The 27,758-nt window shown below is 41.2% G+C and overlaps 1 protein-coding gene across 5 annotated transcripts in view; it reads left to right on the forward strand.

Moving 5' to 3' along the window:
* TCF12 (transcription factor 12) overlaps positions 1-27,758 on the forward strand; it is a 273,710-nt gene that overhangs the window by 140,260 nt on the left and 105,692 nt on the right. For all 5 annotated transcript variants that reach the window (XM_040342741.1, XM_040342743.1, XM_040342744.1 and 2 more), the window contains one exon: positions 6,461-6,525. In XM_040342741.1, the coding sequence (XP_040198675.1) occupies positions 6,461-6,525 (65 nt within the window). The remainder of the gene's footprint in view (positions 1-6,460; positions 6,526-27,758) is intronic.

The raw sequence follows: 27,758 nt of genomic DNA on the forward strand, positions 1-27,758 counted from the left end.
CGTGTGTATGTCAGTCTGTTCTGACAGAAGCCAGCTGTTCGGCCGTGCATGCTTAAAAACCAGCTTCTGACCAACTCCTGATCAGCGCTCTCAGCCAATTGCAGAGAGCGCTGATCAGAGTGTTCTGGTCCTGTCCGTACACAACAGCTCAGCGGGGATGATTGCTAGACTAACCTCGCATTGTTAGTACAGCGGCTCCCAACTGGAGCTGTCAGATTTTTTTTTTTGTGCAATCAGAAAACAAAACTGTAGTGTGTACCTGGCTTTAAGCTGGCCAGAGATGGATCCAAAATCATCCAGTTCAGATGGAACTGGCCGAATTTCGATCTATGTATGGGGTAGGCTGATTGTACTGAAGTTGATCTATCAATCAAATTCAGTCCAACCAGCTTGTCAAATTTTTTTTTTTTTCCTGTATGATCACCGCTACTGGTTATAGCCAGCAGCGGCACCAGTGATCATTGTATTGTGACGGTGGTGAAACCTCCCGCTGTCAGAATACAATAGTGCAGCGGAGAGGAATTCCCCCACCAACACTGACTGCAGAGTCAACCATACGCACTGTATATAGTGGAATCAGTTTTGTTTTTTTATTGTTCAGCTGTAGGCTGAATGAAAAAAAATCTTATACGCCTATAGCCAGCTTTAGCAGTGGGGGATTAAACGGCCAAAAATCCAATTCACTTGGTCACCTAGATTTCATTAACCACTTACGGACCCCCCACTGTATATGTACGTCCTCTTTTTAAACATGGATATCTCAGTAACGGCAGCAGCTGCTGCCACAACTGAGATATCCATGTTTTCAGCTGGCGGCCGTGTAAACGATAACGGCGGTCTCCGCGGCGGATTCGCCGCGAGATCGCCGTTATCGGTGGCGGGAGAGGGCCCCCCCCCTCCCGCCGCTTTTCCGCGCCCTCCGCCGCTTACCGGAGCCGTCGGTAGCGGCGGAGGAGATCCGATGCTGCCGCCTGGAGAGTGAGGACTTGAGTGAGGGCAAGATGGCCCCCACCAGTCCTCATAGCTCTGCTAGCCTCTTAAAGAGACAATTTTTTTTCTGTCATTTTTTTAAATGACAAATTTTCCTTTTTTTTTTTTTTGCATTTAAGCCTAAATATGAGATCTGAGGTCTTTTTGACCCCAGATCTCATATTTAAGAGGACCTGTCATGCTTTTTTCTATTACAAGGGATGTTTACATTCCTTGTAATAGGAATAAAAGTGATAATTTTTTTTTTTTTTTATATTTTAGTGTAAAAAATAATAAAATCAATAAAATTAAATAAGAAAACAAAAAAAATTTTTTTTTAAAGCGCCCCGTCCTGACGAGCTCGCGCGCAGAAGCGAACGCATACGCGAGTAGCGCCCGCATATGAAAACGGTGTTCAAATCACACAAGTGAGGTATCGCCGCGATCGTTAGAGCGAGAGCAATAATTATAGCCCTAGAGCTACTCTGTAGCTCAAAAAATGCAACTTATAGAATTTTTTAAACGTCGCCTATCTAGATTTTTAAGGGTAAAAGTTTGACGCCATGCCACGAGCGGGCGCAATTTTAAAGCGTGACATGTTGGGTATCATTTTACTCGGCGTAACATTATCTTTCACAATATATAAAAAAATTGGGCCAAATTTATTGTTGTCTTATTTTTTAATTCAAAAAAGTGAATTTTTTCCAAAAAAAGTGCGCTTGTAAGACTGCTGCGCAAATACGGTGTGACAAAAAGTATTGCAATGACCGCCATTTTATTCTCTAGGGTGTTAGAAAAAAAAATATATAATGTTTGGGGGTTTTAAGTAATTTTCTAGCAGAAAAAAATGTTTTAGTCTTGCAAACACCAAATCTGAAAAACACCTGAGTTCTTTAAGTGGTTAAACTTGGCTTTTAAATGGTAATATAAGAGCTATGGCATCATGTACATCAGTGTTTATATCTGAGTGGTTTCAGAATAAGCGCACTTTGAAGTGGGCACAAGTCCAAGCGAATTGTGTATATTTGTCTATCTTACGCTGCTACTTCAGATTGAATTGACTTCTACTTTCATCCTGGGTTTTGTAATCCTAGCTGTAGATCTGTGTAGCACAGACTAGACTTCAGGTTATGCCAGCCAAACAATGATGATTTTATTTCTGTTCAGATTCCAATAAGTAAAGCTGGCCATACACTGATAGTGCGAATCCCAACAACCCCCAACACTCCACTCCTCTGACTTTTCAGTTGAGGCATGTTGGGTCGTAGGTGGCCATAGTGGCCACCCACTGAGCAAGTTTCAGCAGGATCCTTAGGAACTCAGCTCAGATGCAGCCCCTTTGCTTGCCTTTACCTGGCCCTTGGGGCATTTTTCCTCCCACTGATGCAAGACAACACTATTCCTACCAATGACACCAACAATTAATGACATCAACAACAGGGCACTATTTCTCCCACTGACACCAACAATGGTGCACTATTTCTCCTCCTAATGCTAAAAATGCACTGTTTACTCCCATTGGCCACAGTCCAGCCCTCCTAAAGTCTAAAGGATGGTAGACTGGCCCTTTGATTAGAAAGTTTAAAGACCACTGCTTTAGAAGAATGTAATGTAAAGAACCTTCCTTTTTCCAGACCTTATCAAAATGTTTTTTTTGTTTTTTTGGCTTTGTTACAAATTCAACCTGACCTCTTTTGGCAGTTCACCTTTACCAAAAAAGTGCCTATGAAGATAAGGGGTGTCTGTAGATAACAAACTGTGCAGCTTTGACTAAAGGTGAATATTGTGCTTGCTATAGGTGTAGACCATTTACATACTTTTATGAAGCCTGACCTAAAATCTCCCAGAACGTTGCTAAGAGAGGCCCAGCTGTTACTGTTCACCTTTACCATATCGGGGTGATGTAATTCAACCCCCCCCACATGATTCAAACCCCCCACATGCTCTTTCTCCCCCGGATGCAGTAGCTCGGAGTTTAGAGTTAGAGAGCTCGCTCCTTTGATCGTGAACTTTGATAAGGTTTAAAAAACACAGTAAGGTAAATGATGTATCCAAGAGATTAGATCTTACCGATGTTCTATAAATGTTGGTATTTAAAAAATATAGTTCAAGGTAGGTTAGTCATACTTTTTATACTCTGTATTGCCTTGTGAATAGTCTCTTGCTTTGGAATATACTTTGGTGCGGACTAGAAGTATTCCCTTGTTCTTGGTTCTTTAAGATCTGAGATTTATTCTATATATACAATTGCCAAATATACTGTACATAACCTTTCTTTTCCGCACTCCTCTAACTAGCATCTAATGCATAAATCATCTTGTTTGTTCATGTCTACGTATCTATAAATTACCGTTGCATGTGTATTTGTTTTGAAATCTTTTCAGTAGCTGTCATGCTCTGGCCAACGTTGTTTATCATTTTATGTACAAGTCTCATTTTTAGTTTGAGGAAATGCTGATGCTGAGTAATGTGAACAGCTTGATTCATGCTACTTCAAGTAATTCTGCCTAGTCGCAAATTTGCTTTCAGCCTCACGTCTGTGACTTAAAAATATATTTCCCAGCATTTAATATCGTATAATTGTGATGCTGCAACTAGTGGTCAGGAAATACTATAAAATGTGGCGTTAGCACAAGCTCTAGTTAGTGCAAGCTGTTCAAATGGTTTTAGCAAACTTCTTCTAATTTTAGAGTATGCTGAGGTTTGGGTTATAGTAACAAATCCTGTGCTTCTGTTTGCAGTAAAATGTTCTAGGCTTCCAACATGCAGTATTTGTTTGGCAGGGTTGGGAAGTTCGCTGAACTGTTTCTTTAGCATTGAGGTCACCTGGGGGGAGCAATGGAAATATCAGCATCAATGTGTGACAACACCGCAGTGCTTGTTAAGTTTCAGTGCAACACAAAGAAAATTGACAACGCCATCCACTGTGTGGTTATTAGACCTGTGCACACTGATATATTTAGTTTTGGAATTTCGTTTTCGTCCGAAAAATACATTTATTTAGTTGCTCCCGAAATTCATTTTTATTTATTTAGTTTAGTTAAAAAATGCATTCGTCAGAAAATCTGAATTAATTAAGGTCGAATCTGTCATTGAAGGCTTATAGTGTTTGTCGAATATTCTAAGAAGTTTCGACGGAGCAGCTAAACTGTTCGACGCCACAATTGTACATTTCCAGTCGAATGTTCCGCTTACAAGCTATAGAAGAATTCTAATGTATGACACTAGTAATAATTAATTATAGTTATAAATTATTATTACTAGTCAACCAACATTCAAATTCTTCTATAGCCTATGGGCTGAGCATTTGACTGGAAATGTATGATTGCGGCGTCATACAGTTTAGCTGCTTGTCGAATCATCTTGGAACTTTTGACAGACATCGTAAGCCTTCAATGACAGATTTGAAGTTTGTATGTTTTTTGCTGCTTCGTCGAATCTTTGTCGTTCATGTCGAATGGTCTAACCCAGGGGTGGGCAATCTCGGCCCTCAAGCTGTGGTGAAACTGCAAATCCCATCATGCCTCTGCCTGTCATTGTCAGGGTCTTGCAATGTCTCATGGGACTTGTAGTTTCAAAACAGCTGGATGGCCGAGTTTGCCCTTGCCTGGTCTAACCCAACACTCTATAATGTTGAATCTTTCCTCTCTATGTAGAATAATAATCTTGGACTAATAGAGTTAAAGCGGAGCTCCGCCCAAAAATGGAGCTTCCGCTTTTCGAAACCCCCCCTCCTCCGGTGTCACATTTGGCACCTTTCAGGGAGATGGGGGGTGCAGATACCTGTCTAAGACAGGTATTTGCACCCACTTTCGGGAATATGGGACTGCGACAGACACACCTCTACCCGCAGCCCCCGGTGTCTTCTGGGGAACACACTGTTCCCAGGAGAGAGCGGGGACCAGTGACAGCACGGCGCGCTACTCGTGCATGCACAGTATGAAACCCGGGCAATGAAGCTGCAACGCGTCACTTCCCGATTCCTAACCGAGGAAGGCGGCGGGTGCAGCCGAGGGACGAGCGATTACTCGTTCTCGGCCGACGTCATCGCGGGCGCGCTGGACAGGTAAGTGTCCATTTTTTTAAAAGTCAGCAGCTGCAGTATTTGTAGCTGCTGGCTTTAAAAAAAAGGTTAGGCACATTCGACCGCAGATTCGATACACAGATTGCTATTGTCAGCGCCATGTCGAATCTCCTATCTATATCGAACTGTTGTAGCAACGAAAACGAAAATAAAGCATTTTTTTATGTTGGATATTTCGGATTCTGTGCGTTCATTTTCGTTTGTTAAAACGATAATGAAAATACCCGAAATTCGGACGAAAATGCATTCGGACGAAAACGAATGCACATGTCTAGTGGTTATTGCTAGCAAGCACTTAGAGGACAGCAGAAATGGATGCTCATTGTTATCACACTCATCTATGTATGATCCCTAAAGCTAAAATTATACAGCTGCTATAGAATTGGAAACTGCTAGATTAAGTTGCCGCATGTGGCACCATAGCTATTGCAGTTGACCTTCTGATCTCCTAAAACAGCTAAAGGGGGTGACTGAATATCCACATATTCAATAGATAGAAAAGTGTCTCTATATATATATATATATATATATATATATATATATATATATATATATATATATATATATATATATATATATGTGTGTGTATATATATATATATATATATATATATATATATATATATATATATATATATATATATATATATATATATATATATATATAAACCCCTGCATCTTATGCTTGCATATCTGCTTGTAGATCCTCTACACTTTTTAAGTTGAGAGAAGTTCTGCATTTTTTTTTCTATCAAGAATCATACTTGCCTAGCTGGATGCAGCATCGGTCCCCCGCCGGCTCTAAGACTGAGAACCAAATGATCAAACACCGCTGATCACTCTGACTAACTCACTGGAGCACTTGGCTGTAGAGGGGGTTAGAGAGGCTGAACCAGGTGCCGATCCAGGGTTGTGGGCTGATCCCATATTGTTGTGATCTTGCCCCAGCCTGGACCGGATCTGTGACGTTGGCCAACAGCAGGCTTCAGCTGTCTGCTGAAAATGGTTTACAGGAGTGCAGAACGAACTGCACGCCTGTGATCCACCGGAGAAGTACAGCCAAACAATCTATGGCTGTACTTCTCCTTTAATGCAGAGCCCATTCTAGGATTTCTGTAGCTCCTGGCTCAGGATACAAATTTAGGCCTTGGAAAAGTTTCAGGTACTAATTGTTTCCTGATAATTACTGATCCCAAATGGCAGGTTTTGCTCTGAGGTGCAGGGAGGGAATAATTAATGGTACATTTTTCTTCTTGCTTATTGGTGATGATTTATACTTTTTTGTTTGCCAAAACATGGTGTTTGCCAAATACATTCAGAGGATACGTTGGATTATTGGATTGCATTGGTATTTGTAATTAAATGATAAGTATTTGTCTTAACGTAACATTTATTTTAACTTTTATAGGTAAAACAGCTGACCGAGGACCTTTTCCACTATACGGCCGAGATTCTGCAGTGTCTGGTTGTCAAGTAAGTGTTAATTGCTTGTCACAAATTTGTCTGATTTTAAGCATTCTGTATTCATACTATCTGACTACCATACACGCTCACTGGCCACTTTATTAGGTACACCTTGCGAGTACCGTGTTGGACCCCATTTTGTCTTTAGAACTGCCTTAATTCTGTGGCATAAATTCAACAAGGTGTTGGAAACATTTTTTAAGATATTTTAGTCCATATTGGCATGATGGCATCGTGCAGTTGCTGCAGATTTGTCAGCTGCACATCACTGATGCAAATCTTGCATTCCACCACATCCCAAAAGTTCTCTATTGGATGAGATCTGGTGACTGTGGAGGCCATTGGAGTACAGTGAAGCAATTTGAGCATTGTGACATGGTGCATTATCCTGCTTAAAGTAGCTATCAGAAGATGGGTACACTGTAGTCATAAAGGGATGGACATGGTCAGCAACAATACTCGGGTAGGCTGTGGCATTTAAACAATGCTCAATTGGTACTAAGGGACCCAAAGTGTGCCAAGAAAAAATTCCCCAAACCACCACCTGCCTGAACCATTGATACAAGGCAGAATGGATCCATGCTGTTCATGTTTGCACTGAATTCTGACCCTACAATCTAAATGTTGCAACTGAAATCAACAGACTCATCAGACCAGGCAACGTTTTTCCAATCTTCTATTGTCCGATTTTGGCGAGCCTGTGCAAATTGTAGCCTCAGTTTCCTGTTCTTAGCTGACAGGAGGGGCACCCGGTGTGGTCTTCTGCTGCTGCTGTAGCCCATCTCACTGCCGGTCCGTCCATTAGAGGCACCCGGGTGCCACCCCCTCTCCCCAAGCCACCCCCTATATGCAATGAATAGATTCATGCATAGCATGAATCTATCCATGGCCACTGCGGCCACCCCCTATTACCTATTAATGCATCCGGCCCATTTCAGGGCATCGGGCACATGAATTACAACAGCCAGGATTTTTTTTAAGCACCTGATTACAGCCAGAGGCTCTAATAGGCTTCAAAATAGGGTGTACTTGGGTTGCAGAGAATGCAACCGGAGCCGACCACCCAAGTGTTTTACAACAGAGAATGAAAATTTGCTGTTGAAACACTGATCCTCAATCCGGCCAATCAGAAGCGGGTGTGAGACCAGTTTTCCAATTGGCCACCACGTAGAAAGGGGGAAACGGAAGCCGTTGTGGAGAGCGGGAGGCCGCAAGTTATGGTCTAAGTGCTACCGACAGGAAGTGGGGGGGGGGGGGTGACATATGGTTTGCCGCACCCCAAAATAACATTTTCCAGCAGCAGCCACTGGCCTATATGCTTTAAGGTTTTGATGTGTTATATGTTCAGAGATGGCATTCTGCATACCTTGGTTGTAACAGGTGGTTATTTGAGTTACTGTTGCCTTTCTATCAGCTCAAACCACAAGCCCATTCTCTTCTGACATCAATAAGGCATTTTTGTGCACACAACTGCCGCTCACTGGATATTTTCTCTTTTTCGGATCATTCTCTGTAAACCCTAGAGATGGAGTTGTTTGAAAATCCCAGTAGATCAGCATTTTTTTTTTAAATATCTAGCTCAGCCCGTCTGCAACCAACAATCATGCCATGTTGACTTAAATCCGTTTCTTCCCCTTTCTGATGCTCGGTTTAAACTTCAGAAAGTCATCTTCACCACGTCTAGATGCCTAAATGCATTGCGTTGCTGCCATGTGATTAGCTGATTAGCAATTTGTGTTACCAAGCAATTTAATATTCCCACTGTACCAAATAAAGTAGTGAGTGTTTATATATATATATATATATATATATATATATATATATATATATATATATATACATTCAGGAGATTAAAGTGTGATTAATGGCAGAATTTCTTTTAGTTAAAAATAACGCACATGTTATACTTACCTTCTCTGTTTAATGGACAGACTACAGAGCAGCTCTAAACCTTCTCTTCTTGGGTCCCTGGCCAGTGCTCATGGCTTCTCCTTCCTGTCAATTGTTACAGAAAAAGCTGAACAAAAGAAGTTTCCTTAAAAAAAAAAAAAAAACCTTAAAAAATAAGTTGATTATTTTGTCGCCACTATGAGGTTTTACAGAATTTGTAGTCTGACTGCTCAGCTCCATAGTGTTCAGAATTCTTCAATCACATCCTATACAAAATATTTGGAACAGGTTAACAGAACAAAATGTCAGCAAAAGATATTACAACACAGTAAAACACCCATTCATACTTTACTGCCAAAACTGAAATCTTGCTTTTAGCTTTTGATAAGTAGAGTACAATCCTCGTTTTATAATCCATAAACGGTGATCTAGTTGAAACTGAACTAAAGATTTTTTTATTAAAATGAATATTGCAATATCGAGTTCTAAATGAAAAGTAGGGAGATATTCTCTTTAATTCACAATCTCAAAATGGTAATGCCACTTTTCCTTGGCTTTGGGTTCCTACTCTATGCACATACCATGCAAGGATGTTTAGCAGAGAACATTGTGAGCTCCTACCTGCTGCTATTTGTACTAAAGCTCACATGCGGATTCTGCTTCCTACTTCCTGATGTCTCTTCCTCCTTCACGAGTTCCTAATGGTTGGGTCTTCTTTATGTAGTTACATGATCAATCCCAATGTGTTAAGAGAAAAACTGACAGCAGAAACCAGAAGATTCAGTTTCCAGGACTCTTGTATACCAGCGGTGTATAGAACACCCCTCATAAGAGGAGGCCATTGCTGATTTTTTTTTTCTCACCAGTTTTAGAAAACAATGACAGACTGAATTACAAAAGTACGTTTTATTAAAGCTAAATTACAGAGGTTTGTGCTGTATGTAAATGTTTCTATTTTTTTTTAAACTGTAGACAATGAACCATTCCTTAGAATTGACCCATGTTGAATAAAATATGGAACTTGTCACTGCTTGTGTGTGTGTGTGTTTTATGCAGATTTGAGGCCTGTCATCCTTCTGCCTTTATTGCCCAGTTTGTTACTAAACTTTAACAAGCATACTGACCGTGAACTAGAGAAAGTTCCTGCATACTTGTCACATGTTAGTAACTCGCACAAAAAAAGGATTGGCAGCTCCCATATATTTATCCCTTTAAAAATGGTAGCTGCTGAACTGTCACACTGATCTACTAGCTTCAGTACTTTTAGACCCCTTTCACACTAAGGAGTTTTTCGTGCGTATTTGCATTAAGCGCCTGAAAAGCCCTCAAACTGCTTCCCATTAAAATCAATAGATTTTTTTTGTTATAGCTGCAATGGGTGGGCCAACTCAATATTGAACCCTACGGACTAAGACGCCATTAAAGTTCATGTGCATGTAAAGGCAGGTGTCCCAATACTTTTGGCAAAATAGTGTATATCCTGATATCCACAGGTCGGCAGTCTGTTTGGGTGTGCTTGACAAAGGACACTTTAAAAATAAACGCAAACTTCTGCTTTCATCAATAAGCCTGTAAATGCAGGTATCTGATGTGCAGGTTTGCTGTAATGGTAGAAAACAGTGTTCTGGTGTGTGCGCAGGTAGGGTACATGGCACTAAGGCCCCTTTCACATGGGGCGGATCAGTAATGATCCGCCCTGTGAACCTCCGCTTGCTCAGCGGGGATCGTTCCGTTGATCTCCTCTGAGCCGGCGGATGACAGGGCGATCCCCGCACACTGTGCAGGGACCGCCCTGTCTTTTCTCCGCTCTACCCTATGGGGGGATCGGATGAACATGGGCCGTCTGTCTGTGTTCACCCGATCCGCCAGGCGGGTGGAAAAGTAGGTTTTTCCTCCGTCACACTTTGGCGGAGCGGGTCGGATGTCAGCGGGCATGTCACCGCTGACATCCGCGGCTCCATAGAGGAGCACGGAGCGCCCGTTCAGGTCCGCAAAAAAAACTGTCAGGCGGACCTGAACAGGCCGCCCGTGTGAAAGAGCCCTTAGGCTCTGTTTCCACTATTGCAACCCCAAAGTTGGGCCAATTTTGCCACAATTTTTTGCCGTCATTTTGCCGCAATTTTTTGCCACGACTTGAAGCAATGCCTGTGTTTTCTTGAGGTCTATGGACCTCAAGTCGCATCAAAGTGGGACCAAAGTAGTGCAGGGACTACTTTGGAGTTGCACAGATATGAACGCTACTCATTGGAAATCATAGGGTTCGACTTGTCATGCAACTTTTCAGTCCCAAGTTGCATGACAAGTCTCACAAGTGGAAACCGAGCCTAAGGAGCTGATGTGTGAAGTAGTACTAACCATAAGGCCACTTTCACACTGAGTCGCTTTTCAGGCACTTGCATACTAAAAACAGCGCCTAAAAAGCTCACGAAAACGTATTTCCATTAATATGAATGAATGCCTTTACACTGGGGCAGTGTGCTGGCAGGGCTGTGAAAAACTCCCCTCTCCATTCAAATGAATGGAAAGCTCTTCAAAAGCGCCTGAAAAGCTCTTCAAAAGCGCTTAGTGTTTTTACTGGCAGTTTAGAAGCGCCTCAATGTGAAAGGGGCCTAACAAACATTCCTTCATTTTGTAATACCAAGTTTGTGCTGATATTTTTATTTATGTGCTACCAATGTGGTTCATTTTCTTTTTTGGAATACCAAAAACATATTAGAATGCATGGAGCATTCGGCAGAAATAAACTGTGGTCTTGCTTGTATAAACCTGTCTCATACCAGACTAAGGTAGTCACAGTCTGATTATTTTTTGTTAAATCATTTTTCATGTGCTTGTAGGATATTTCTTCCAAAGTGTTTCTAAGCAGTCCAGCAACTATTTTCCAAGTGATTAGAATGTTTCTTCTGAAGAGTTAATTCAAGCGCAGGAAAATTGGTGCGTTAGAGAAATCTGAAAAGGAAGCTATGAAAACACATTTCCTATGAAGTGCCTAACCCAGAGATACAAGGTCCAGGGAGCAGCTTTCTGTTAGAAGTCCAGAGTAACCTAAGGCTAGACTCGCACTACTGCGGCTGCAGTTTGATCCGATTTTTAGTGCAATTATGTAGCGTGACTTGGTTGCGTTTTGGATGTGGTTTGCATGAAAACTATGGGGCCAAAATCAAAACTGGAAGTGGCACTGGACACTTTCCAAAACCACGTAATTCTGAGTTGCATTGATGTAAACAGGCACCATTGAATACAATGTGATTTCTATTGCAAGTCCAGTCCTCGAGGCGCCCCAACAGGTCATGTTTTCAGGCTTTCCATTACTTTGCACAGGTGATTTGATCAGTTTCACTGCCTTCGCAATTACCACAGCTGTTTCATCTGAGGGAAATCCTGAAAACGTGACCTGCTGGGGCACCTTGAGGACTGGAGTTGAGAAACATTTTTCTATTGTCATGCGATTCTTTGCAACTGAACCACGTTTGGGATTGCACTGAGCTGCTGTATCCTGGTTTTGCAAAAAATCTTCCTCCTTTTTTTTTTTTTTTTTCAGTTTACTAAAATAAATACATAATCAGCACAGGGGTTATTACATTCCTTCAATACAATGTTTCCCTTACTGTTTCTGTGTCCTGGATTTAGCAGAAATAATAATCCTCTGATTTCTTCCCCAGCCCCACGAGAGGTTAATAGTACTAAGGGAACAGTGACAGGCACTCCTCAAGAGTGTTCAACTATGCCCACCCTTTACACCCAGCTCCTCCATTCATTGAAACCATTATTACAGCTTCTATGAATGGAGGCCAGGAGGCTGATTGAAAGGTCAACCCCCCCCCCCCATTCATTGACCAATTTCATTGATAGAAGCTGTAGTAAGGCTTCTATGAATGGAGGAGCTGGGAAGAAAGCACAGGCATAGTTAGGCACTCTTGAGTTCTTGGCACAGCTCATTCAGTTCTATTAACCCCCGCCATACTCTAAGATGAGGATGGGGGGGAGGGATTAGTGGAGGAAGATTTCCGCTAAACCCAGGGTGCAGCATCACAAAGGGACACATTGCATTGATGGTAAGTAATATCACTTTTATTTAGTAAACTTAGGCTTTAAGGCAACATTCACACTTTAACGTTTTCAGTTGCAGGCAGATTTGCCATTCATTTGAATGGCACCTAAAATCACGGTGCGGGTCAGCCACGATTGAGGCATGATAAATTGCGCTGCAATCGCGGCAACCCACATCACGTGAAGCATGTCGCCCAAAAAACAGCGCCTGAACTTTTTTAGGGCGACAAGCTTCACATGATGTGGGTTGCTGCGACTGCAGCGCGATTTATGGCGCTACAATGGCAGCAAACCCGCATCGCGATTTTAGGTGTCATTCAGATGAATGGCATCTCAAATGTGAGTCCCGCAATTTGTCATTTGCACATCGGTGATTTGAAATCGTGTGCGGCGTTGCGGCAAATCTGCACGCAACTCAAAATGCTGAAGTGTGAATGCAGTCTCAAGCGTTTCTCCAGTGCAACAAGTACAAGTTTACTCAACTTGCCTCAATTCTTTAAAATCCACTTGCAACCCCGGCACACACAGACCACCTTACAGGGTCTGTGGAAGTGTACTTTGTGAAGCCTTTCTCTCTCACCTGCATTGACGATCACTTTTAAACTTGCGTAGTAGGTTTAAATCTGGTGGCTGAGAGAAACCGTTGGGTAATGTTTTTTTTCTCTTTTTTAACACATTGGGCACTGAGCACTCGACTCCATGTGCAAGAAAAAGAAGTGCACCTTTTTATAGTGTAACCTGGGCTCATAGTACTCCAGGACTGAGTTGCACTCACATGTCAATATGTGAGCACTGCTCAGACCTGGAGGATTAACTGAGTGCTGAGGCAGTTCCTGTGATGTCACCACACTGGCAGACAACTACGGGAAACGGCATGTTTTTGTGTTTGTTTTTGTTTTTTATTCTTTTTATTTTTTATTTTTGATATTGGTGGCTTCTGGGTGAGTGGGAGTATTTTCACTTACAGCTGTAGTTCCACTTTAATAACAATAGCTCTTCTAGCGCTTGTTTGAGTTAATTATGGTAGCTTTGGTAGAGGATTTTGTCACTGTTAATTGGGTTTATTATTAATGGAGTATTCAAGTTATGCTTGTTCATCCTTACTGAAAGTAATGTTACTAGTATGCGGCCCAGGAAATAATGGATGGCATTTTGCTTAGGAATAGATTCCTATTAGTAACGCCTACTGAGGTTGGTAAATATATTGTTTGCCAACTGATTAAATGCATTTCTTATTCCAAATTTATTGTTTCATGTCATTGTTCCAATATGAGATTTTTCTGAACTCTTTTTAGCATTTTGCTAACATTGAAGTACATGCAAAGACCACATTTTCTTTTAGTGCAGTCTCATTTTGGTTTATTGCCATATCGGTTGGCAATTATTACCATTTTCTTCTGGCTGCTTTAAGAATGAGCTTGTAATATTTTGTATGTAGTAATACAGCAGGTTTGTTTTCTAATTTGTCCATTTTCAGGGAAAGAGTAAAAGGGGGTTGTAAAGTCAGAAGGTTTTTTACCTTAATGCATTCTATGCATTAAAACGGTTGTAAAGGTTCGTTTTTTTTTTTCTAAAAAGGATACTTTAAGCTAGTGCATTGTTGGCTCACTTACCTTTTCCTTTAATTTCCCTTCTAAATGTTTTTTTTTCTTTGTTTTCTTTGTCTGAATTTCTCACTTCCTGTTCCTCCTCAGTAAGGTGTTTAGTAAGCTGTTCTAAATGACTTTTCACGGCTCGGATGATGGTGGAAAGCTTACTGAGGAGAAACAGGAAGTGAGAAATTCAAACAAAGAAAAAAAACATTTCAAAGGGAAATCGAAGGAAAAGGTAAGTTAACCATCAATGCACTGCTTAAAGGAACCTATTTAGAAAATAAAAGACGAACCTTTACAACCCCTTTTAATATAAAAAAAAAAAAAAAAACTTCTGTGTGCAGCAGCTGCCCCTGACCCCCATCTCTCTCTAGCGATGTCCACGAATACATCGGCCGTCCAAGACTTTCCTCCTGATTGGCTGAGAGACAGCGGCGGCACCATTTGGCTCCCGCTGCAGTCAGTCAAATTCGGTAAGTCAATCAGGAGAGAGAGGGGCGGGGTCGAACCAGATCGCTGTGTCTGAATGGACACACGGAGCTGTGACTTGGCTCGGGTGCCCCCATAGCAAGCTGCTTGCTGTGGGGGCACTCGACAGGAGGGCCGAAGAGAAGGCTCCGGGCTGCTCTGTGCAAAACCAACTGCACAGAGCAGGTAAGTATGACTTTACAAGTAAGACTTTACAATCACTTTGATTTGTCCTGGCAACATATGATTAGTGATGGAATACAATTAAAGGCTACACCTATTTTTTTTTTTATGTTCTATTCCCCCTCCTCTTACCTATCCTGTATACCTTGTATAAAACAGAACAGTATAATTTACTTTTTTATTATTATTATTTTAATCCGGTCTGGTCATGTGTTTCAGCAGCTGCAGCTCTCCTGTGTAAGGGGGTGCTAGAAAATGACTGAATTCCCGTAGCCATGACATCACCCCATCTCACCACTCCCATGGCCCAGCCATTGTTGGTGCTCCCTCCTCTCCCCTTCGGCAGCCGCTCACTGACACAGGGGAGCCAGAGCTGCAGGATCACATGACCAAACCAGAGCGGATTAAAAATAAGTAAGTATACAGATTTTTTTTTTTAAATACAGGGTATGCGTGATAGGTAAAAGGAGGCTGGAGGGGACAGTATTGTTATTAGTCACTATTTCACTTTAAATTGTCTTGATCTCATTGCAGAATTAACTTCCGCTCTCATTTATGATATAGAATGTTGGCAGGCGGGCTTGACAGAAGTCAGGCTTCTGTCAAAAGGTTTTTCACCTTTTTTTTTTATTTTACAGATCAGAATATCGTTCTTTGCTTTCAGTTGGCCTATACATACAGGCATGTGAATATCAGTAAATTAACATTACAATCAATAAAGCAAATTTTACCATCTATCCATGTTTGCATGCTTTATTTTGTAGAGGGATCACTTTGAAAAACACTCTTGGCATTTTTAACTGGCCATCTTGAGAAAAGGCAGATGCTTGGCGTAGCATTTACTTCCTGAAATTCATCTGCCCTTAACCAAGGCAAGAACGTTGTTCTTATCTGGTGTTCTTATCTGCCAGAGCCCCAAGTTTAATAGAAGTAAATATATAATACCTTTCTATCTATTTACTAAGGCTATCAGCATAAGAATTGGAAATCGATATTGTTGATTGTGAGAGTTTAGTTCCGCTTTAATGTGTACATTTAAGCTGTTTATTTAGCTGGAATTAATCTTTATTTTTTCAACCAGTTATTGGTTAGAATGGGAAGATGAGAACAGACTGGCACTTCTGCCTGTTATACTGACTGCAGGAGTGGAGATGGGTTATAAAAAGAAAAAACCTACAATAAAACATGGCTGTAAAACCACATCTAAAATCCTTGTAAATCTGCCTTCTCATTGCAAACAGATACTGGTGTCTGCACAGAGCTGTAAACGAATGCAGGACTTTACTGAATGGGGTGGGTTCTGTGGACTTTGGTATAGTAAACTAAATAAGCTAACATAGAACTTTTACCTTTCTTGCCCTCATTCTCTCTTGAGTGAGAGGTACACATTAAGGCAGGCCATACACAATTATTTTGGTTAAGTCAGTGGGTAAAAAAAAAGAAGAAGAAAAAAAAGCTGATTCCCCACCTACACATAGGGGAATCCTCCCACTGCGATATTGTATTCTGCCTGTGGGAGCCTTCCCCGCTGGCAGAATTCAATGATTGGTGTTGCCGGATATAGCTGGAGGCACTGATTGTTTGGGAAAAACCCAACCGGCTGGTTGTACACAAGTCCATTGATCAACCAGCTAGATCATATGTAGTAAAATTTAAAGATACAAGAGGTAAGAGTCCCCTGAAACAGAAAGTTGCATGCGGACCAAGCAGCTTTTTCAGGAAATGTATTGCATATAAAATATTGTTTGACAAAAACTGTGTAACCTGCCACCAACACCTAGACTAAATTTAAAAAGACAACTTTGTCTAAATAAGTAACCTTAATAAAGCCCACGTGATTGGGCGAAACGTGTCGGTTACGACACCGCGGCAGTGATGCTTTTGACGTCACGGATGGAGCAGCTCAACACTCTTGCACAGGCGTTATGCATTCCATGAGGACAGCGGGAGCCATATTTGTGAAAGCGCCTAGGATGACATGCTGACACAGCGTTACAGTGCCAAGGCACTACAGCAAGTGGACCCACGAGGCTCCTTTATCCCCCAGCAGGATTCGAGCATACGGATGACCAGGTTTGGCCGCTGCGAGCCGTCTATCGCCAGGCGGGCTTTAACCGGAACGCCTGTGACAACTGCCAATATCATGAGATATTCCTGTCATATGGTTGGGTGAGCGCACCTAATGGTCCTTGACTCTCTATTTGCCTATTCAGTGCCTAGTTATATTATACAGACACTTCTAACCACATGGTTTACCTGCATATTTTGACACACCAAGTCTACCCCTGACTCAATGGCCTGTTTTGAACCAGTGGCTCTGAGAAACTGACACTCTTTGACCCATTCCCACGTTATGCCACACGGTGACTATTAACCAGCAGGCTATTTTTCCATGGCTGTGTACCTTGCTCCAGACAGACTCAGGGTGTAGATCGCTGTATGGTGCTCATCCTCCTTCACACACACACACACACACACACACACACACCCCTGGCTGGGGGCTTTGGTGGCTTTAGGTAGTAGGAACTGCCTATATATCCCAATGGAGCCTGTCCCTTTTTTTGCCCCATTGATGGAATTAATGCATTGTGCGTGCATGGTTTGTGCTTGATGCATAGCGTGATGTAGCTGCTACTTAGACAACGTTGTCTTTTAAAATTTAGTCATAATATGCAGTTATTTGATGTATCTATATGATGCTCTGTTTGATTTCATATTCACCTAATAAAACTTTATGAAACAAAAAAAAATAAAAAATGTAGTCTAGATGTTGGTGGTGGGTTATTCAGTTTTTGTCAAACAATATTTTATATGTAATGAATTCTCTGAACAAGCTGCTTAGTCCGCCTGTAAGGCCCCTTTCACACAGGCGGATAGAATTCAGCTTTTAGTTGCAATGAATTCAGCTTTTAGCAGACAATGCTTTCCTATGGCCCCATTCACACACTGCATTTAGCAGCGGTTTCATTACATGGGGTTTGGTGCCGTTAGAAAAAAATAATTTGACTGCGTCCAGGGCAGATTTATTGCAGCTATCTGCACATAACTGCATAATCGCAGTGTACCATTTCTCCTGCAGATTCCCGTGGCAATAAGTAAAGAAAAACAGGAAGCACATCAGAAATGGCAAGAATGTTCCGACGCAGCTAAACACAGCCGCATGTAAACGCAGCTAATCGCAATGTACACATGCAAGTGATCGTTGTGCCCGGAGTCTTGCTTTTAACAGCGACAAAATAGCTGCCTGTGTGAAAGGAGTTTAATTTTCTTTTTCAGGGGGCTCTTATCTTTCATTTAGTTTTTTGGAGTTACGGAGACCGCGCCAATATTGGCGAGTCAGCAATTCTAGGGACGCTGCACCTCCTCATACACTGAGCGGTACAGCGTTTGAATTTTAGTGAGTTGATGGTGTTTTTTTTTCTTTTTAGATCATACGTAGATTGGAACTCGGTCCCTGGCCACATTTCGATTTATGTATGGTCAGCTTAAGAATGATTTGCTATGTCAAATGGGTCAACTTAGTTGAAGATCAAAGCAGAATCAGCCTCTGGCCTGTTTTATGATTTGTATCTCCTGTGATGACTTCTTTTTGCCATATTTCTAGATCCTTTTCCTGTGGACTCTGGAGGATTAATCCTTCAGCTGTAATACTTGTGGTTTTATTGCATTTTAATAGATATAAAAATGTAACCGGGAGAGTAGATTGCCCCGTAATTGCTGTGGCACATTTGCAGATATGGGAAAGACACTAGAAGTATCGTGTGTCCTTGGAGCAGAAAAAAACATAAGATTGTTTTTCCGTATTTTCCATAAACTAACATGTTAGAACAAGGATACAACATTTGTGGAGTAAACTAGGAGAGATCCTTTTATTTTACTCTACAAATGTTGTATCCGTGTTCTAACATGTTAGTTTACGAAAAATACGGATAAACAATCTTATGTTTTTTTCTGCTCCAGTGACACACAATACTTCTAGTGTCTTTCCCATATCTGCAAATGTGCCACAGCAATTACTGGGGGGATCTACTCTCCCCATTACATTTTTATATCTATTAAAATGCAAAAAGACCACAACTATTACAGCTGAAGGATTAATCCTCCAGAGTCCACAGGAAAAGGATCTAGAAATATGGCAAAAAGAAGTCATCACAGGAGATACAAATCCGCGTTCTAACGTGTTAGTTTACGGAAAATACGGAAAAATAATCTTATGTTTTTTTCTGCTCCAGTTACATGATCTGGTTTTATATGCATTTGAATTCAAAGTAAGCAATGGGTATAAGTAACGTATGCCAAGCATCTGTTTCCTATATAAAACTTGGTACCCTAGCTTGTGTTTGCCATGCTGTCTCTCTTGTGAGATTAGTCTGATTACACTGACAAGATGTATTTGATGGATGACTGTCATTATCTTCTTAAATTTGCAGCATGCTTCATGTGCAGATGATTATAATTTCAGGCTTTATCAAATGCGGAAATATCTCTCGATCTGACTTAGTGATGCTCATGGTTACAGTGACCGAATGGAAATGCAGAACACATATACATACATACATACATACATGTGTTATTGTGTGGTTACAGAAGGCAGCAATAAATATGTGATCAGATGTATACAGGAGGGCTCCAATACTTACAGGTTGGCACAAAGCATTTAATGAAACCTTGTCTGAGACAAAACACTAGAGAGGATCATAATTAACGTCTCATTTTCTGCCAGTTGCTATTGATTACTCATTCAAAATTCTTTTGTTCTAGAAATTGTAACAACTGTATTTCACTTTGCCATCTAATGAGATCCTTAGTATCAGATCGTTTAAACAACATGCTCATAATTGCTATCTTATCCATAGAGTTCCATTGTTAGAAGGATTTACATTATAATGAGAAAAATATCCTACATTTTAAAATCCTTGGACAGCGTTTGTCTTGTCAATGTACATTGCTTTTTTCGAAATCCTAGCTTGAGGGAGAAGATTTTGCTATTACTCAGCTGCTAATGAAGCATTTTAAGCGGTATAGTTCACCCCTGTCCTGGATATGCAGAGTTATGGAAGTGGCAAATGGTTGGAATTTGGTGCATCACGGTAAATTGAGCTGCTCGGTGGTAAGCTTGAGCAAGTCTGGATATATGCAGGCCAGGCAAGTTAGGTGACTTTTTACTCATGGTATTAGATGGAACTATGCACACTAAGGCCTCATACACACGATAGGTTAAACAGAGGACAACGGTCTGATGGACCGTTTTCATCGGTCAAAACCGATCGTGTGTGGGCCCCATAGGTTATTTAACCATCGGTTAAAAAAAGCCAACTTGCTTTAAATTTAACCGATGGATTCCTAACTGATAGGACAAAACTGATCCTTAGTAGGCACGACCATCGGTTAAAAATCCACGCATGCTCAGAATCAAGTTGACGCATGCTTGAAGGAAGCATTGAACTTCGTTTTTTTCAGCACGTCGTGTGTTTTACGTGTCCGCGTTCTGACACGATCGTATTTTTAACTGATGGTGTGTAGGCGCGACGGACCATCAGTCAGCTTCATCGGTTAACCTATCAAAACGGTCCTTCGGTCCGTTCCCATCGGATGGACCGATCGTGTGTACGCGGCTTAAGGGGCATATTTATAACTTTCACCAAACAGCCTTACCATATCCAAATGTGTTAAATTTTGTGACGGGACCATTTTTATTGTGAAAAAGATTTTGGTTTTCATATGGAATTAATTAATTTCATATTTGTATTTGTTTTCACTAGTATTCAGGGTTGTTTTTTTTTTTTTTTGTTGTGTTAGCTTATTTTATTTTTTTTCATGCCTTTAACTTTTTTTTCCACATGAGTGTAAAGCCTTGTACACACAATCAGATTTCCATCAGACAAATACGTGGAATTTTGCACGAAGGGCGTTGGCCGCGAACGTGTTCTGCATATAGACGGCAGAACTTTTTCAGCCAACATTCCCGAAATTACGTGGTTTTTCTGCTCTTTAGTGCCACACTTTGGGCAATTTATGTTGTCTTATGGTTCAGAGCATGCGTGTTTGTACTTTGGATTTTAGTCCGTCCGGACTTGTGTACACACAATCGGATAATCCGACGGCACACATTTGAAAATTTGAGAGCATGCTATCCCACATTTGTTGTCGGAAATTCAGACAACAATTGTCAGATGGAGCGTACAAACGGTCAGATTATCTGACAATAACCCTGCCATTACACAATTGTTGTTGGAAAATCTGATCGTGTGTACGAGGCATTAGACTGCCAGGAGTGTTTCTGAAGGTCAACTTTTAGTACTGGTCCACACTTGGCTGCTGTCTGTTGTGTACAAGCAGTGAGGGGCAGTGCCCTGCAGTGTTACAACACAAGGCACTGTTTACTTTTTGTTCTTTCATTATTGAAATGTCACAACTGACTTTTCATTCATTCATATGCGCCACGGCTCTGCTGCTGTGACTGATAGTGACATGAGCTGAAGGCTGGTGCGTTGCAGTCTACATCAAGGCAGCACTGTGGTATGAACAGGGCACATACATGTTTATATTTGGTGCCCCAGTGCTGAGCCTGCATTGATCTGTTCAGATTAATACAAATTACTACATATCAAGTAAATGAGCCCTTCCTTTTTTATTTTTTTACTTTTACATTTGCCTGATGGGTGTATTTGTTTCTGCAACTGCTTAGCAAGCCCTGGCAGTGTTAATGTACCATAATGTTACCATTACAGGAACTAACTGCAGTTATCAAGGTGCAGTATTTTTTACAGTATTAGTCCTTAAAAGCATTCGCAACAGGGAAAAGTTTTCTCTTGGCTTATTGATTTTTTTCATTCATTTTTCTTTTCCTGTTTTACTATTAAAAGGGACAAGCATTATAGGAGAAATGTTAAAGCAATGAATGTGACATTTACCCTTTATTCACGGTGGGTGTTTCTTCCTGGTGCATGTAGGGAATCCTGAACAACCTCTGAATGTTTGGTGAATGTCACATTCCCTGCTTTATAAATATGCACCTATGTTTTGAAATGCAAGCCTGTTTTCCTAGAAAAAAAGCCTGATGGCATATAAACAGTAGTTTAGTTATTAAAGTAGTTGTAAAGGTTCGGGTTAAAAAAAATATAAAAAAAAACAAGCATGTCATACTTACCTCCACTGTGCAGATGGTTTTGCACAGAGTGGCCCTGAACCTCCTCTTCTTGGGTCCCTCGACCATTCCTGGCTCCTCCTCTTCTTGACTGCCCTGTTTGAGAAGTGATCTCCTTCGTGGACAATTGTGCAGGCGCTCCCCCCGTGTCCTGCTTCTGTGTCTATTCACACAGAAAGCAGGACTCTGCCCTGCCCCCAGCACCCGCGTCATTGGATTTGATTGACAGCAGCGGGAGCCAATGGCTGTGTGGCTATCAATCTATCTAATCAGGACAACGCGACACCACCCAGAGCTGGTGTGCTTGTTCCTGTCATGGGAATTACGGGAATCAGGTAAGTATAAGGGGGGCGCTGCTGCAGCATACAGGAGGTTTTTCCACCTCAAAGCAAGGTTTCGGGCATCATTTTTTCTTTCTGGCAAGCTAAAATGAATCACATTAAATAGTCCCCAAACATATTAATAGCTCCCCATTTGTTCCAGAAATCATTGCAAACACTTGCCTTATATCCTCCAGCTCATGTTGTTGCTGTATCCATCATATGTGTGGGCATGTGAAGCCCAGTTCCTTTTTCTTCCTGGTTTTCAGGAAGAGGTGCATGCTGGGTGATTTTTTAGGCACAGTAAATGCCCAGAGACTCCTGGGAAATGAGTATCATAATTTTCCAGGAGGCAATGGGGTCTTAGGACTGGAAGTTGAACCACCTAGGACCAGGAACTAGGCAGATTACGAAATCTGCCTAGTAACAGCCAGATAGAAGTGAGTATTTTATTTTATTTTTTACATTAAAGGCAAGCTGTTAATAGAAAGTTCATTTTTAGGGTGGAGCTCCGCTTTAATGCATAGAATGCATTAAAGTGAAAAACTGCAAGGGTTTTCAACCCCTTTTAAAGTATTTCAAATACGGAAAACATTTTGGTTATACTGTCACATGCAGGATGTTTGAACACTGGCAAACACAAAAATTGTAAGCCAACCCCCATCCCCATTTAACCCCACCTAGTTCAACGTGCCTGTCCTGTCCTAGGAGGGTGAACACTTTTTCTTCAGCTCTGCTAAAAAAAAAAAGTCTTCTTTTTTAGTCTTGGTAGATTTTTTCCTCTAATGCTTGAGTTAAGATTCCTAGCTACACTGCTGCTTAAACTGGTCTCCATATAGCAGCTATCTGAATTGGAATGTCCTCATCCTAGCTTTGGAGGCCATACCTGGACTCCTGTGGACTGGATTTGATGTGCCCAGGCTAGCCTGGAGTAGTGTGCCTTGGGCACTGCAGCATAATGGTTCTTTTCAAATATGAGCGCTTTCCAGGTCCAGAGCTGTGGCGCAGCCCCAGGTGTAACCATGTCTACTTTGTATGTAAAGCACCTGGAGCTACAGTTTACACTGTTAATACACCTTTCATATTTCCTTCCACTGCAGGCTGTGGTAAGAGTTGGGGCTGAGGGACAAAGAGCTGTCAACACCCGCTGGTTGATGTGACGCAAATGTCTTGCACTCGCATTCCTGACGTTTAGCCTAGAAGAAGCACCACATTGATCTCCAGTCTGTCTCCACTCCCTGCCTAAAGTAACCTTGTCACCTCCAGCCACCTAAACCACTCATCAGCACCAGCTGTTTGGGAGCAGACATGTTCTTGCTTCAAGTTTGGGTCAGTTGCATACTGTTGTGTGGAGGCAATATATCTTCATTATAACAGAGGTGACAATCCTGTTGACATGGGTTATCTCAGCCCATACTCCCTTAACCTATTCACTGCCACTGTGTCATCTGTCATACATCGGGTTGTTTTAAACACGCTCCCGGCTGCTGTAGCCCCTCATTCTTAACTTCCTTCAATTTAAAAAAAAGTCGTCAGGCAGAAAACTTTCATCCAAACAGTCGCATTCAGTCAGCCACGGAATATAATATCCATAGCTAAGATTTGTCCATCGGCCAACTTCTAGGCTTCATTTCCATGGACGTTTTTACAGCCACTTTTCTGAGCGTTTTTTGCAGCTTAAAAACGGCTCTCCATGTTAGTCTATGGCCTCATGCCCACCATGAAGTTTTTGAGCTGTAGATAGCTGAGCCGTTTTTAAGCTGCAAAAAAAAACCAGGACCAGTGCGTTCTGAAGCTCCAGCGTTAGAGCTGTAAAAACGCTAGACGTTAAAAAAACGCGCAATTACGCTAAAAACGCTACCGCAGCGTTTTTGAGCTCCAGCTCAAAAAACAAACAAACATGGACAGGCGTTTTTAAGCTGTAAAAAAGGCTAAAACAAGAGGCTGTAAAAACGTCCATGGAAATTAAGCCTTACTGTCTCCAGATGAGGAAAAATCTCACCAAAAAAAACCCCACAGAAACCTGACAGAGCACATTACCTTTCCATTCCAAGAAGAAAGCTTGGCTTCCACGTTCCACTTGAATTAAACTAACAACAGATTTTAAAATGATTTTATATTTCTTTTCTGACTTGTTACTTTGGACAGATGGGTACAATTATGCTAATAGAAATAGATACTTACATTTTTCACAGCAAGCACAATCTCTTGGGTATCTATATATTCTTTCCTGTAGGAGCCCTGAAGTCAGGATCAGTTATAATCAATAATATCTCTTAGTTGGTTTAAATGAGCAGATAAATCACTAGAATGGATTAATAGCATTGATTTTGGTCTTTGAAAAGACTGCAGACCTTGGCAGTGTAGAAAATGTACTTGACAGATTGTACATGGCCCAAGCTCTCAAGCAAGATAATACAAATGGTGTTGCCTAAAGTTTTTTACTTTGTAAAATATCAGTAGTATGTTGTCCGTTTTGATATTTAAAGGATAATCCCCCTTTTTGTTGGAAGAAGAAAAAGCAAATAATAATAAAAAAAAAAAAATTGTACTACAGTATATACAATTGTGACTCAAGTCATAGTGTAGTTGAATGTTATTTAAAATGTCCTTTCCTTTTCAATATGCAGTGCTGTAGTTTTCTGTAAAATGCAATATGGCAACCTGGAAGCATTATGTACACAGATGATGTACAGAACGCCGTTTCGGAAATAACATTTCCTGCGTATGTGATTGGCTTACTGATTTTCCCCAGAAGTCTGCTTGACACAAGTCAGATTTTGGGCATCCCCTGCAACAAAACGCAATTTTTGGCGAGAGATTACCAAAGGGAAATAATGTCTAAAGGGATTCAGACACTGCCACATTAGAGCCCTGAAGTTGCAGCAGCTGATAGAGAATTATAAATCATTTCAAAATTATCCTGCACGTGGACACAAGCAACCCACTATTTTATCAGAATAACAACAGGTAGGAATCTGCAAAAAGGTTTTAAAAAACCCTGCAATATGCATAGATCACCCAGAGGGAATGTTTTTTTTTTTTTTTTTTTAGAAAAAGTGGAGTTACTCTTTAAGTCTACCAAAGCTGAACTGCATTTACCGTATATACTCAAGTATAAGCCGACCCGAATATACGCCGAGGCACCTAATTTTACCACAAAAAAATGGGAAAACTTATTGACTCGAGTATAAGCCTAGGGTGTCCATCTGCATGCCTTACTGTGCCTCACTGTATCTGCCTCACTGTGCCCATGCCTCACTCCAGGGGACCGACGGTCGGCCGGTACTGGGTCCCCAAAGTCCGGGAATCAGACACAAAAAGGTGACTTGAGTATAAGCCGAGGGGGCATTTTCAGCGCTGAAAAACTCTGCTAATGAATGAATGAATGAATGACTTGTATAGCGCAACGCATGCGAACTGAATCGCCTCTGGGCGCTTTTTCCAGCCAGTATCTGCTTGGCTGGGGCGGTCATTTTTACCCCGTAGGATCATGACACGCTAGGGACACACAGTCATACACACATATACATATATACTGGGCCAATTTGGACGAGATCCAATTTACCTACCAGCATGTCTTTGGAGTGTCTTTATACTCGAGTATATACGGTGTGTGTGCATGTATTCATATATATATATATATATATATATATATATATATATATATATATATATATATATATGTGTGTGTATGTGTATGTGTATGTGTATGTGTGTGTGTGTGTGTGTAAGAACTGGTGACCTGCAATATATTGAACCTAAATATAAATGGATTACAACCTTAGGACTCATGCACACAGGACATTTTTACAGCTGCTGTTAGGGGTGTCTGACGTTTGTTTTTAACTGCCTCTAAAAGCCCCTCCATGTCGGCCTATGTGTTCATACACACATAAACTGTCAGAGGCGTTTGAAGGCATAAGCGCTTAGGGGCAGTAGAAAAAAATGACAGCCTGTCATTCCAGGAGCAGTAAAAACAAAAAATGCCCAAATTTTGCCACGTTTGACGCTTTTAGGCGTTTTTGCATAAAAAAATGTGTTTTTAATGAAAAAACGCCCATACGCTAATGCCAAAAAAATGGGAAACCGCGTAGTAGTGAAAACCATTGTCGTTCAGATTTTTATTTTTAAAGTTTGTATATGTGGAAAACCTGTTGTTGTTTCATTATAAACATGTAGTTAAAAGTGAGTTCACAATTAAAAATGTATTTTTGTAGTCCATGCTTTGGTAAAAGCCCTTTCACGTGTCCGCCTTTTTAGCTCTTAGTAACAGTCCAGTCTAGTCTTGTCTGCTAGACGACATCAGCTTAGGAGTGGGTACTTTGACAGGTGTCATGGTGATTTAGGCAATTTACTAACGCAGGACAGAATCCCCCCCTAGGAATTGAGTGTTCTGTATTCTGTCAGCAGTAATCTATCCTTCATAGAGGATTATTCTTCCAGAGCTTTGTATTGCTTAGGTTCTTCATGTATTTATATAAATAAACTGATAAATACATGAGCATTTTGTACCTCGCATTAATTGTATTTTCATACTTTATTTATTTTTTTATCAAACTGTTGATAATGGATAATTATAAGTGAAGATGTTGGGTTTCATTCTGCATCTGTTCTTATGGCCTTTTATTTATTTATTTCAAGGGACTATTCACTGCTTCCTTAGGGCCCTTTCACACGGAGCGGATCAGTAATGATCCGTTCCGTGTGTCCGCTTTGCTCAGCGGGGATCCTCCGTAAAATCCCCGCTGAGCTGGCAGCTGACAATGTGCAGAGACCGCCCTGTGTTTCCTCCGCTCTGCCCTATGGGGGATCGGACGAACATGGACCATATGTCCGTGTTCATCCGATCCGATCCGGCAGACGGAAGAAAAATAGTATTTCTTCCGTCTGCAAATGCGGATCTTTGCGGAGGCGGACAAATTACGAGCGTCAGCGGATGTTCATTCGCTGACACCCGTAATCGCATAGGGACCCATGTATGTCACGTTTTCATCCGCAAACGGACGGATGAAAATGCGGACATACGGTCCGCTAGTGTGAAAGGGCCCTTAACGGATAAGTTCACCTTTTTTAATTTTTTTTTAATTTTTTTTTTTTTTAAAATGCACATTTTTGCAGGTGAAAAAAAAGTGTATTTATTTTGGAGCCTGCAAAGCATTGCACCATTGATAAGCAGATTGCAGGTGCCGTGTAGGTCTCCTGTAGATCTGTCAGTGTATCTGTGTGCTGTACATCCCATACAGACAAGCAGATATACTGACAGGAAGAATCCATGACTACCACAGCGCTCCACACCACCATGGTAGTTTATTGAGAACTACAAGCTGACCGCTGAAAAAGGATGTCATTCACTCACCGAGCCAGAGTCCATATATCTGTCATCATGGGTTCACGCTAAAGGACCACTGTACAGTTATCTTTTAGTTTTAATAAAATAACTGCTTTATATTTTGTGTGTATATATTGTTTTCAGTGGTTTGATGGTCGCATAGGAATTTAGTGCAAAGCACTACTATTCTGTAGCACTGCAGAGCTAGGTCTGTGTATATGATGAACAATTATGGTTCGCCCTTTATACATAGATAAGTA

Source organism: Rana temporaria, chromosome 3 (assembly GCF_905171775.1).
Source record: "Rana temporaria chromosome 3, aRanTem1.1, whole genome shotgun sequence".
Lineage (NCBI taxonomy): Eukaryota > Metazoa > Chordata > Amphibia > Anura > Ranidae > Rana > Rana temporaria.